The sequence below is a fragment of the Trachurus japonicus genome, chromosome 23 (assembly GCF_045865225.1).
Source record: "Trachurus japonicus isolate A0001 chromosome 23, Traja_1.0".
Lineage (NCBI taxonomy): Eukaryota > Metazoa > Chordata > Actinopteri > Carangiformes > Carangidae > Trachurus > Trachurus japonicus.
In genome coordinates this window covers 9832399-9844444 of record NC_140929.1, presented here as the reverse complement: position 1 = coordinate 9844444, position 12046 = coordinate 9832399, and the positions used below count along the sequence as shown (strand labels likewise).

The following is a 12046-nucleotide window of genomic DNA, read 5'->3' as shown; positions in this document are numbered from 1 at the left end:
AACTGTGGGTGAAACTGTGACTTGATGTATGCAGTAAAGGTTGTAGTTTGCACATGTATGAACTTGTATGTGTACAACTCAGTCTGTTACAGTTCATAAGATGACATTTATCTGACATGACCAGAAAATGAGTCACTGGTGACAAGCGGCCTCTCGGATTGATGCTAAATGTCACAGAGAATTTAGGGAAAATCCAAAATCCACCTCACATTGACATAGTAACAGTAACATGAATTTATAAATAAAGTTTGGTTTTACTTTATCTCCCACAATGCAACACAAATAAACAACAGGTGTGTGTGTGAAGTGGCAGTGAAAACTAATCTCACACAACATCATGTCAGTGTGTAGTGAGTTAGGAAGCCAAGACGCTTGTACATGTACACACATGTCTACATTTTGTGCGTGTGCGTGTGTTTTTGTTGCACCTTTAGGTCAGCGGTTGAGCCAATCAGTGAGGGGCCGCTCCGTTTGATTGCATCATGATTGGAGCACTCGAGCCGAGCGGGTCATCACGACTGTGTCTGCAACAAACAAAGCACAGCAGCCTGTAGTACTTTTCCACTCACTTCAGTGGGCACATACATGGAGGGGGCCGGCCCCCGAAAAGATGTTGTGTCACTCAGAGGGTCAGACTAGATGTGTGTGTTTTTTTGTCTTGTTGATTGAGACTCTTCCTGTTATATATGTTTAAAAAAAGAAAAACGGCCACAGACGTGCTCACCTGCACACAAACTACTGAAAGAGAGAGAAGAGAAATAACTGGGCACTGTTCCCGTCTCTGTTTTACACAAATTCTCTCTCTCTCTCTCTCTCTCCCACACACACACACACACACACACACACACACATGAGCAGCAATAAAATCATATGGTGCCATAAAACAATCCCACCGCCTCTAGGTCCCAAATGTTGTTTACAAACAGTAGTTTCTGGCCCCTGATTGAGACCCTGCTGTGTAAGACATGACCGAAAAGTTCAATGTAGCATGAAACTTTTATTTTTATTTTTTATGTAGGCTACACAGTCTGTTACTTTTATCTGCACTGGTATCAATTTAAAGCACGGTGAGTTCAAAGACACAATCCAAAAGTGCTTTTTTTTATACATCTTGTTAAACATAAATTGCAGAAAAATCTATAAAAGTTTCATCAATGGTAACCAAAAGAGAAAAAAGTTGAAGCCTATACGTTCAAAATGAGTTCTCCAGGTTGACACGAATGGATTTTAAAGCTACTTAAAGTTGAGTCATATGTAGGCCCATGTTATGTTAATCAGCTAGTCAATGTTTAGTTGGGACAACAAGGACAGTTAACACAGTGTTGGGCTAAGTGATGATCTAATTTACTGAAATCACACTCACTGATTTGTTTAATTCTTAAAACACATCATACTCTGTCCTTTTGTTGTGTAAATGTAAAAAATCCCATTGTGTATAAATAAACCTACCATTAGCTTATTAACTGTAAAGCATTTTATCATAATCCAGCTGCTAGTGCACAATCCAGCCTTTTCGTGTAAGATTGTTTGTTTTGTTTTTTTGTTTTTTTTATTTGTTTGCTTTTGTTTAGTTCCCTTTTTATCTCCGAGTGGTCCGTATTTCCGACGGCCAGCGAAGGCGGCGCGGTTTCATGCTGTGTATCTCTGTTTATTTTCAGCGCGGTGACGCGAAGGCCGCACTCCTCCTATATGAGGCTCGTCAGACCGATGCGGGCCGCGGATTGGACGAGGCTGTTGCTGTAGCAGCTTGTGTCGACGCCGTGGGGAGGGAGGGGGCGCTATAAAAGGCTGCTCCCCCAGTCCGAGAGCTTCACTCTGGAGGTGGAAAGTGAGCAGGGAGGGTTGGTAAACGTGGCAAACCAAGGGACCCCCCCCAACCCCCTGTATTTACCAACAACAGGCGCCCGTTCTCCCAACACTGTACCGTCCTGAGCGCACGGACTCTCTGTGAGGAAAGCTTCCCTCTACCTCGACTAAATAAATGCCAAGAGAAACAACACAAGCGCCATCAGATAAGGATCGCTGCTCAGAAGTGGAGAGTCGGACGAACACGTAGAGCGAGAGCGAGAGACGAGGAAAAAAAACTGAAGAAACCCAACAAACGCGCACGGATCGTCGCCGTTGCCTTTCTCAATGCATACCCTTTGTGCCCGGGGAACGATGAAACCAGAGATCACCGCCGCCGTCGGATTTCTGTCGAGATTTCTGAGGGTAAAAGGACACGTAAACGATCGACAGGTCCAAACATTCAGCCAAAGCTTACAGGACATTTTGGCAGGTAAGGAAACCAGAAAATTCTCCCCCTCTTTCCTCCTTTTACGCACACAAAACAGCGCTCCAAACGCACCGTAACGCATCTAGGTGTTTGTTTGATGGTTAAGTGTTTAAATTCGGCTCCTGATGTGTTTGGGAAGGATTCACAAGAAGCCTTTCTTTGTTCTCGTTAAGTATCACTATCAGCGCCGCCGCTGCTGCTGCTGCTGCTGTTCCACCGCGCACCACCGTTTGCGCACGTCGAAGAGAAAAAAAACACACAGTATCAACACCGAGAGGCTGATCCACGACGATCGGTCGACAATTACACGGACAGAATGTGATATTTGAAACAAAAGAAGCGGTGTGTTTGGTCAGAGGTTGATTTGTTGGTTTGTTTGGAAGGAGAAAACGAGAAGAAGGGAAAGAAGGGGGGTGGTGGGGGGTTGGAAAGAAACGCTTGGCTCGAACAAGGAAGTGCGCTTCGGTCGATAGAGCTCTCAAAGAATGGAGCAAAACAGCCCCCAGTGAGCTGGTGGAGGCTGATCAATTACGTAATGCATACGACGAAATAGGTTAATAATGAAAACATGTGCGATATTTGACCAAACTTTTGATATTATGATGAAAAATGTGTCGTTTTTCACGTTACATTCAACACCTCCGTTGGAAAACGTCGAATTTTGCAACATTTCGAGCGATTCTATGTTTTGTTTATGTAACGCGCTATTTTCTCATCTTTATCGCATTTATGATGATAAAAGATGGATTTCGGTTTATACCACGTTCACCCATTCATTAAAATAGCCCACAGCTCACAAACAATAGTAGCTACACCGACTGGTGACAATGGACGGAAGTCAAATCAAAATCTAGTTTTTATCTCTTTTTTTTAAATTCCTTTTTATTTCCAAGGAAATCAAAACTATCGGTAGTTTTCGTTGCCTCGGGTTTAGTTTTAATATAAGCGAGTATTATGGGAGTTTTTTTCCTTTTCCAGATTAGTGCTGCTCGGAGGATTGTGTCTCATTTCCTGCTGTAAACACATTCCAGTCCCAGAGCTCTAAAGCTGCCATACATCTGCCTCGCTCCATCTACAGCAGCAGATGACCTACATTTGTTACACAAGGGCCTCACTTATTCAAAAACACGCATTTTGCAGTGATTTTTTCAAAAGCAAGATATATATTTGGTGAGGAAAATGTATAAATCGGATCCTTTGTGTATAAACAAGACAAACAGAGATAGTGTAATAGTTGGTATTAAATATAAACATGTCTGCACATGTTTTCTTTTATAAAAGCTCCAAAAAACAAACAATAGTTTTTACAAGGAGCCTTGAACTCACCATGTGGTCAAACTGCAGTTAATTTCTAATGGCTAATTAAATCCCTGTGCTGAATGATTATGGATTTGTGTTAATTGCATTTTTAGATTTAAATGAAGCAAATCACAAGTTAAATTCTTTTTATTTGACTGTAGAAATAACCAATCCAAACATCTGTGAGAGCTGAGTGTGGACCGTGGTGTTTGTAAACAGAGACAAAAAGTTGAGAGCTGAATGGAGTCTGCTGGGAGGCCTGTGTGTGTGTGTGTGTGTGTGTGAGAGAGAGAGAGACAGAGAGAGAGTGGGGGAGGGGATGTTTTGGTGAGCGCCTATAGGAGGACATTAAAGACGAAGGCAGAGCAGCGTAATCAGGCAGGAAATGGAGGGGAAATCCACAGATACACAGTAAAAACCCTCCCCTGTGTTTACTGGACATAACAACCATCATGTATATAAAAGAAAAGGCTATTTATTCCATTTTGGCCTCCTGTTTTCTCCTGTTTTCTTTCAGCTTCGCTCCTTCATCGCCTGTTTTTGACCATATAAATACCATACGGCTCGTTCTAATCTAATTAAATGACATAATTTCTCTGATTACGTCCATTTTGGAGCACGAGGCCAGTGTGTGAAAACAAAAGTGAGTGTGTCTGTGTGTGTGTGGTAGTACCCTGTGGGGCTCGCGGCTAGGCTACTCAACTAGGCCAGCCAGAGCTCTTTTGTGCCGGGGGGGAACGGCAACAATCACCCACTATTGTGTCTGAGCGGTGAAAAGCTGGGTGCCCCGGCTCCTCGTGTTTGTGCTGAGCGAAGGGAAGCGAGGGGGGTAAAATTAAGTCCTGGTGACCCCGACTGAAACTGTGATAGTTGTGTAACTGCCACTGGACTTGTGCAGGGGTGTTTTCTTTTATTATTTTTCATTTTTTTGACTCTTTGCGGGGGGAAACGACCCAGAAGTTGCGACTTCCCACAACCACCTCTCAGCTGATGATGATGATGTTGTTTTTCTGGTGTGGCGAGGTCAGCACCTGTGAATAAACAACCCACTTTTGTTAAACTCTTTAGGTTAAGCAGCAGCAGCAGCAGCACACACTTGCCTGCTTACTTTTCCGTTTCCCATATCCTGCCCCTCCCCTCCTCCTCCTCCCCCCCACTCCTCCCCAGTGCCCTGGTTTTTAAGAATAGGCCCTGCTGAGCTGATCCTTTCCCAGCTGCTCCGGGGTTTGTAGGTAGCTGCTGCTGCTGCTGCCTTTTGTGGCTCCGTCCGAGGCCTGAAAGATCATCCAGCCCCCTTGTGCTCTTTCTTTCTCCAGTGCCAGCCCCTCCATTAGCTCGGCAGCAAAACAGCCCCCAGTGATAAGACATGGCAGGAAGAGGAGTGGTGGTTGTGTGTGTGTGTTTGAGGGGGGGTTATTATTCTGTAGATGCATACAGGTGGCCTTCGGGCCCTGGCTTGAATGCTGGCCTACTTCACTTCACCCTGTCTTTCATGGGCCACAATGCAGTTACCATCAATGGGGAATTCAATATGGATGAGTCTTTTTTCTTAAAGGAGGGAGGTTGATTAACAAAAAAAAACAAAAGGAGTTAGAACAAATGATTGAAAATATCCCCTAAAATAAAAAAAGATTGGGAAAATGTCGCCCTATGCCAAAAAAAGTGAAGTTTTAGGGAAGGAATGAGTCGTTTTTCACTTCCTCCTCGTAGTCGGGGACGACTCGGACAGTCGACGGTTTTAATTTTCCGCTCATCATCGTAACCACTGAAATGCCTGAAGCGCAAACACAGCGAGAGAGTGAGTGGCGTCACTGTGAATCACTGGTTTCACTGCTCTTCCAAAACTTCCACACAGTCGAGGAAGAACAAAAAAAAAAAAAAAATCAGCTCTTCTCCCTTTAAGAGGCGGAGCCGTGTGTCTCGATGCCTGGCCGAGGCCTTCGACACTTGTGGTGTTTTTGTTCAGCCAGTCGTGGGAGACTTTGTGACACTGACGGCAGCCGGGGGAGGGATTGTGCAATTCAGCGGCCCACCCCCACCCCCACTCCCCCCAGTTTTTTTTTTTTTTTGAGTCACGTAGGCCCAGGGAGCCGCTGGCCGCCTGTTTATGGCTGCTTATCAGGCCTCGAACAGGTGGTGATGTTTTTCTTTCCTTTCTTTTGCAACAGCACACAAACGACGCCCTGTGCCGAAGTGTAAATCATCCTACTTAGTTAATTTTGATAAGATATTGTCTAAACCGACCTTTTTTTTCTTTTTTTTTTTTCCTTTTTTGTAAAACAGGACGGATACATTTACATAGGAAAGTAAATGGATTATAAAGATTCCTCAAGATAATATTGTTTTATTTTGGCGAGTCAGAGCCCATCTAGTTTTACGACTGCAGAAATCTCCCTCTGGCAAAAACACCACATGAGATTGAGATCTACTTCTCTTAATCATTAAGCAACTTCTCTTGTTTAATATTTGAAAACACTGTCAAGGAGAACAACACAGTGGAACCTCAGGCGCCGTGTTTTTATTTGAGATTTAATTTATTGGATAAATCCTAATGATTTAGATCCCACAGTTCACTTTCAGATACAACCTGGGGTTTTATTTGTTTTGTTTTTATGATGTTCTCGTTTTGCATGAACTGTTTTTACAGCCATAATGTGCCTATTAAATCACGTGGACTTATCTAACACAAAGTACAGTCTGTCTGCTCCGTGCTCTGACCTTTGGTCAACTCCACTAAACCGCACGTCGCTCCTGTGCAGCCAGTAATGACGTCTGTAGTCACACAAGGCACCAAACTCTTTTCTCTAAAGCTGCTCTTCTATTGATCTCACCCACACCTCACTACATATTGATGCTCATCAACCCAAAGCTAATCTTTCTCCCCCTCTTTCTCTCTCTCTTCTGTGTTCCTGCAGAGCAATATAAGCACCACTGGTTCCCAGACCGGCCCTGCAAGGGTTCGGGCTACCGCTGCATCCGCATCAACCACAAGATGGACCCTCTGGTGTGGCAGGCGGGCCAGCGCATCGGCCTGACCATCCAGCAACTCTACCTGCTGCTGCCCAGCGAGCTCACGCTCTGGGTGGACCCCTTCGAGGTGTCCTACCGCATCGGCGAGGACGGCTCCATCTGCGTCCTGTACGAGTCGCAGCCCGGCCCCGTAGGAATGCCGATGAGCGTCGGCCCCGTCGGCTCGCCCTCAGGAAACGGCGGGTCGGGGAGCGCCATGGTGGACAGTCACATCAGCTGCAAGGAGGAACTGATGGTGCTGGGCAGAACCAGTCCCTCCAAAGCCTACAATATGATGACTGTGTCCAGCTAAAGAGGCGCAACCGTCACCCCCCCGGCCTACTTTTTTTTTTTTTTGTTATTTTTGTTCAGGGTCACGCCGTGCTCGGTCAGATCATGTGACCAGATCAGGGTGAGCCTTTTTAAAGCTAAGAATATGAAATGAAATAGTGAAAGAAGAGAAAAGAAAAAGAAAAAAAAAAAGAAACAGAGGATGTGGCCTATCGTCCAGGTGATGGAAACCTTGTAGGTTTGATATTTTTTCCCCCACCTCCCCCTCCTCCTCCTCCTCCTCTTCTCCCCCCATTGTCATCTGTTCTGTTGTGTCATTGGATCAGCTGGGCACTCCGCTTTTTTAGGAGAGGCTTTGTGGAAATGGAACTGTTGGGGCAGCTAAACCAACCATCCAAACAGGAACCCCCTCCCCCCCCCTCCTCTCCCCCTCCCCCTCCCTCCTCCTGCCTCCATGGAGACCGGCTCCTCCCCCTTTCCCTCTCGACTGTAAAACAACATGGTGATCAGCTCCATCTCTGAAGGGGTTATCATTGACTTTGCACTTTTCTTACTTGTGGTAACTATGGGTACATGTTCAACACACCACCACCGCAAAAACAAACAAAAAAAAAAACACCAAAACCCTAAATTGTAAAGGATTTTTTAAAATCTTTCTTAACCAGGAATTTCCCCTCTCACAAAATCCAGAGGTTTTTCAATTTGCAATTTATTTTGTTTCCTGGCCGGGGAAGGAAGTAGAGGTTCATTCAGACTGCGCCTTTCACAACCCGAGCTCAAGGTAAAGAAACATTCCCCCCGATAAGAGCATCTCTATTTTCTATAAAAAAAAACACCTTTTTGGACCACAGGGAATTAGTTTTCTTTATCTTGCAGCTGGAGAAAGGCGTTCAGTTTTAAACCCTCCTCCTCTTCCTCTTCCTCCCTCTTTTTCCACCATCCATCACCAAGCTTCAGACAAAAACAAAACCCGTCATCTCAACCTCGTCTCGGCCTCTGTACGTTTAAGTGCAAGTGGAATGTGTTGCGACACCTGTTACCTATGGATACCAGCGTGTCCCGTTGCACTGTCGCCCTCCCATCACCCATGTTATGTGTAGCTTTCAGAGGGAAGGTCTCCACCCCTCCCTCGAGTTGATGAATGTTGTTGAAACTCACAATCAAGTTCCTGTGTTGTTGATTTTTTTTTGGTGTATGTTGTTTATTTTGCCCCTCTATTCCTCTTCCCCGCCCCTCACCACTTTGTCATCTCCTGCATCACCAAAATTCAAAGTGTAGCAAAAAACAAAACAAAAAAAACAGTGGGGGGCCTGTTTTTTTTTATATTTTATTTTTAATCCAAATCTTTGGTCACGTGGCCCTGTTAGAATTGACATTGAATGCACTTTGACGTGAGATTGTGTGGGATGTGTAAACTTCTTAGAGAAAATCGCCTGCATTCCATCCATTCGAATGTCATGTTTTCACACCGCTTTTTACTACCCTGCCCGTTTTTTTTTTTTTTTTTAAGCCGTTTGTTCATACTGTAGCTCCCACGTTTGGGGATAGACTCCACTGTCTATATCTAGAATCGGGAGTGTGCAACTCTGGATTTCAAAACCCCTTTTTTTTTTTTTTCTATTATTACACTGTATTTGTGAACATTTCAGAGCTGTTGAGTTCCTTTTTTAAGGTGGAGATTATTTTTGGTGGTATGTTAGAAACATTCTGTCATCCGTTCATATGGCACTGTTCGCTCTGGCAGGATGCAGAGCTAAGCTGTCCCCTCAACCCAAATACCCACCCACCCAACCCAACCCAACCCTACCCCCTCTCCTCACAACCCAGACACACACAGATGGTGATTTGTGTTGCTGATAGGAAGAAAAAAATCTGAAAAAAGTTAGTCTGAAAGGTCTGGACTAAGTGATGACTGTGTGAGACTTTGGCCAAAGGGAGGTCTGGAGCACCGACTGTTCAGAGATTTAATTTTAACTTGAATCAAAAACAACACCAGGCCTCGTCAGCCTTCTATTTTTACTCGCATTAGCTATTTTCCGAGGTCTTGTAAAAAAGGAAGAGACTTATCCTTTTTGTGTGCATTGGAGGTGCATTGCCTTACAGAGACCTCTTGTGTCATGAATTATGAGCCATTCGTGATTTTTAAACGTTAATATCAGGCTAATGTGAGCGGGGCCTGGTGCATTGTTCTGCCTGGACCCACAATATACTGGAGGTGTCCTTGTTTTTCCAGCCTGGCAGCTTCAAACCCCACACACACACCACACCACACCACACACCTCCCCTGCCCTCTGCGGGGGGTGGGTTATAGAGTGCCTCAAGTGTCACATATCACCCCTCAGCTCAGACCTCCTGTCCAGCCAATAGCGAGCCAGCATGCTGCTAGCTGACCCCCTGTGGACGCAGGTAGACTTAATGTGACACATATCATCATCCATCACCGCGGGGAGTTGGGTAAGGAAGGTAAAGGGGGGGAACGGGGAGGAGGGGGGAGGTGGTGTGAAAGAAGGCAGTTGGGAGAGGGGGGGGGGAACCAGGGCCGGACTCGTTTTGTCCAGGGCAGCTAAAATCCCTCCAGCCCCCCCCTCTTCACCCTCTGGACTTATTCAACACTCTCCCTCTCCCACAAACCCCTGACCAGAAGCCCTCCACCCTCCCTCCCTCAGCAGTGATGGATAAAAAAAAAAACCAGCACACGCGCTTCTTGGCGTGCTCAAGCTGCACTAGGGGGGCTAGTGAGAGACCAGGAAACACATGGATCAAAGATGAAGAATTGAGGGTACTAGGCCATTGTTTCTGTTTTTCATCTCACTGGATCGCGTATGCACTTGATTTACTGAGTTTTTTTGAGTAGCAACTGTTTACATGCATATGAAAGGATGTGATGGCTTTGTCTCGATGACGACGTACCCCCAACTTCACTCCCGGTTCTGTCTGGGGTTGAGTAGTTTTGATGACGGCAGGCGGGCCCGGGCCAGATGCAAGGAGAGGGGAGGCGGGGAGGGGGAGGGGGGGTAGGTGGTGGTGGTGGTGGTGGTGGTTTCGGCTACCGGTGTCGCTCGGGCCTTTAGCCGCCGGCCAAATCTGTCACGGCAGGCTGGTTCGCCACTCATCACCAAGACCTATGGGTGTTTAAGCTCCCCTAAGCCTGAGAGGATCATGGGTAATAGAGCTATAGCCTTTGACGCACTGCATCCCCCTAACTCCCCCCTCCCCACCACCACCACCTCCCCTTCCCCTCCCCTCCCTTGCTCTCTGCTGATACTCCCTTCAGCAATCTGTGAAAAGCAGTGGTTCCATGTTGGCCAGATGGAGAGCAGCTCGCTGGGAAGGAAGCCCAGAGCTTTGGTTTCCATGGTGGACACCAGTTTTAAAATCACACTGCTCCATTATAGCTTTTTTTTTTTTAATGTCATGTGACAAGATGTTTTGAGATTGGTCTATATTTCGGACGCGGGATGATCGTCTCGTCTCACTTTTTTCCTCTAGATGTATTTTAAAGTCACACTGGTAGATTTTCTCATCTTTCCACTCTGCCATCCCCATTTTCTCCTCTTTATCCTCCGTCTAAGAGGATTTTTAGTCTGGTGATCTAACCCGCTTTTAACCGACGGTTTTTTTTGTTCGTTTTTTTTTTTTTTTAGAGCTACAAAAAAGAAAAAACTTAAAAAATCAAATCCAAATCCCCTTCGACACCTTCTCAACTGTACTACCACCATCCGAAATGGTTTAAGTCCTCAATAGTCCTCGGTATTGATTATTTAAATGGCATCCATTCAGCTTGTGCGCACATAGGTTACAGAATTGTCGTGGAGTGCTTTTGAGTAGTCAGAGGTAAAAAATAGCACATAAAATGCACTAAATATGTCAAGTTGAAGTTGTGTGACATTTTTTTGAGACGCGAGGAGTCTCTCCTGGAATGTATTGCCAAACTCAGGCCTCGGACATTAAATAAATACCCTTATGGAAAAGTTGTGCATGTTAAGACATGAAACAGGAAGGGAACAGCAGTTTTGTTGTTGTTGTTGTCGTCAATATTGTCATCGATTTAGTTGAATTATTGCCACTTTCACATTTAAGGTGTTTTACATATTGTAGAATGTATTGTATCTGTACAACAAAATGGTAGAGTGCATAACATTACACATGGGAAGTGCCAATAATTGCTATCCTGAGGTGTTTTTAGATGTATTCCTTTTTTGTATTTCATCTTTTAACATGGATAACGCTTTTCGTAAGTGAAGCCATTTGTGATGGGAGTGTTGGCAAGGACCAAAGTTGTTTTGGTAAAAAATATTAGTTTCCATGATCTGTAAGTGTAGACGTATCCTTTGTTTTTTTTTTCTCTCTTTTTCTTTTCAGTTTTTTCTCCTTTTTTTTCTATTTACGTACAAAACCAGAAAATAGACAAAAAAATCTGAGCTTACCCAAGAAGAAAAGCTGTCTATCTTGTGATCTCATGTCAGTACATCTTTATTGTGTTCAGTTTCTTTTCCTTGGGTATGTTGTGATGAACTGCTGTAAATTTGTACAGTTCATGTAAATTGATTGTGCGGAAGTTGTACAGATTTCTATATTTTGGAAGAAAAGTTTTTTTTTCTCTGTAATAAAAGATTTCCTATCTTGGCATCATATTCCCCTTTGAGCTGTGTCATTATTTGCATACTGTGAAGTTAGCAGCTTTGCAGCTCCACATAAAAAATAAAGTCAGGACTTGACTTGCAGTTTGGTTTTCACCTGGGGGAGTTTATATTGGTACATTAAGAGCTGTACAAACCTAAACCCTGATGTATGTGGTGGCCCAGATTGGAATTTGACCTCCCGGTCTCGAGGACTGGGGAACATTTGTGCCAAGACGACTGGAGAGGAGATCAAGTCAGCAGTTCTCCAGCCTCACTCACATTTGGACAGCAAAGTACACTCCATGTATGAAACGATCTCAGATAAGCTCATTATCCTTCCACGCAGCTGCTGAGTTTGAAAACAAATAGCGCCAAAGAAATGTATTTAAACATGCAAAGCGAGAACAATCTGCTTCGGTGGAGAACTGGGAGGCCCTGATGTTGATTGAGCTCCATATTTTTGGGAGGAACTGTGGAACAGTTTCAGAAATTGTTTGCTGCTTTGCCTTAAAAGGCCTGCTCGCCTGATCAGCAAATCCAATCACTTCAC

The 12046-nt window shown here is 44.7% G+C and overlaps 1 protein-coding gene across 2 annotated transcripts; it reads left to right on the top strand.

Moving 5' to 3' along the window:
- The first annotated feature begins 1812 nt into the window (after positions 1 to 1812).
- btg1 (B-cell translocation gene 1, anti-proliferative) lies at positions 1813 to 11508 on the top strand. Of its 2 annotated transcripts, XR_015035038.1 has the most exons (3): positions 1813 to 2278; positions 6490 to 9821; positions 9863 to 11508. XR_015035038.1 is itself a non-coding variant. In XM_085768964.1 (2 exons), the coding sequence occupies exons 1-2, from the start codon at positions 2134 to 2136 to the stop codon at positions 6894 to 6896; spliced, it is 552 nt and encodes a 183-aa protein (XP_085625090.1). In that variant the 5' UTR covers positions 1813 to 2133; the 3' UTR covers positions 6897 to 11508. The 2 variants fall into 2 exon arrangements, 1 of the variants encoding a protein (XP_085625090.1); XM_085768964.1 differs by having other exon boundaries at positions 6490 to 11508.
- Positions 11509 to 12046: the final 538 nt, after the last annotated feature.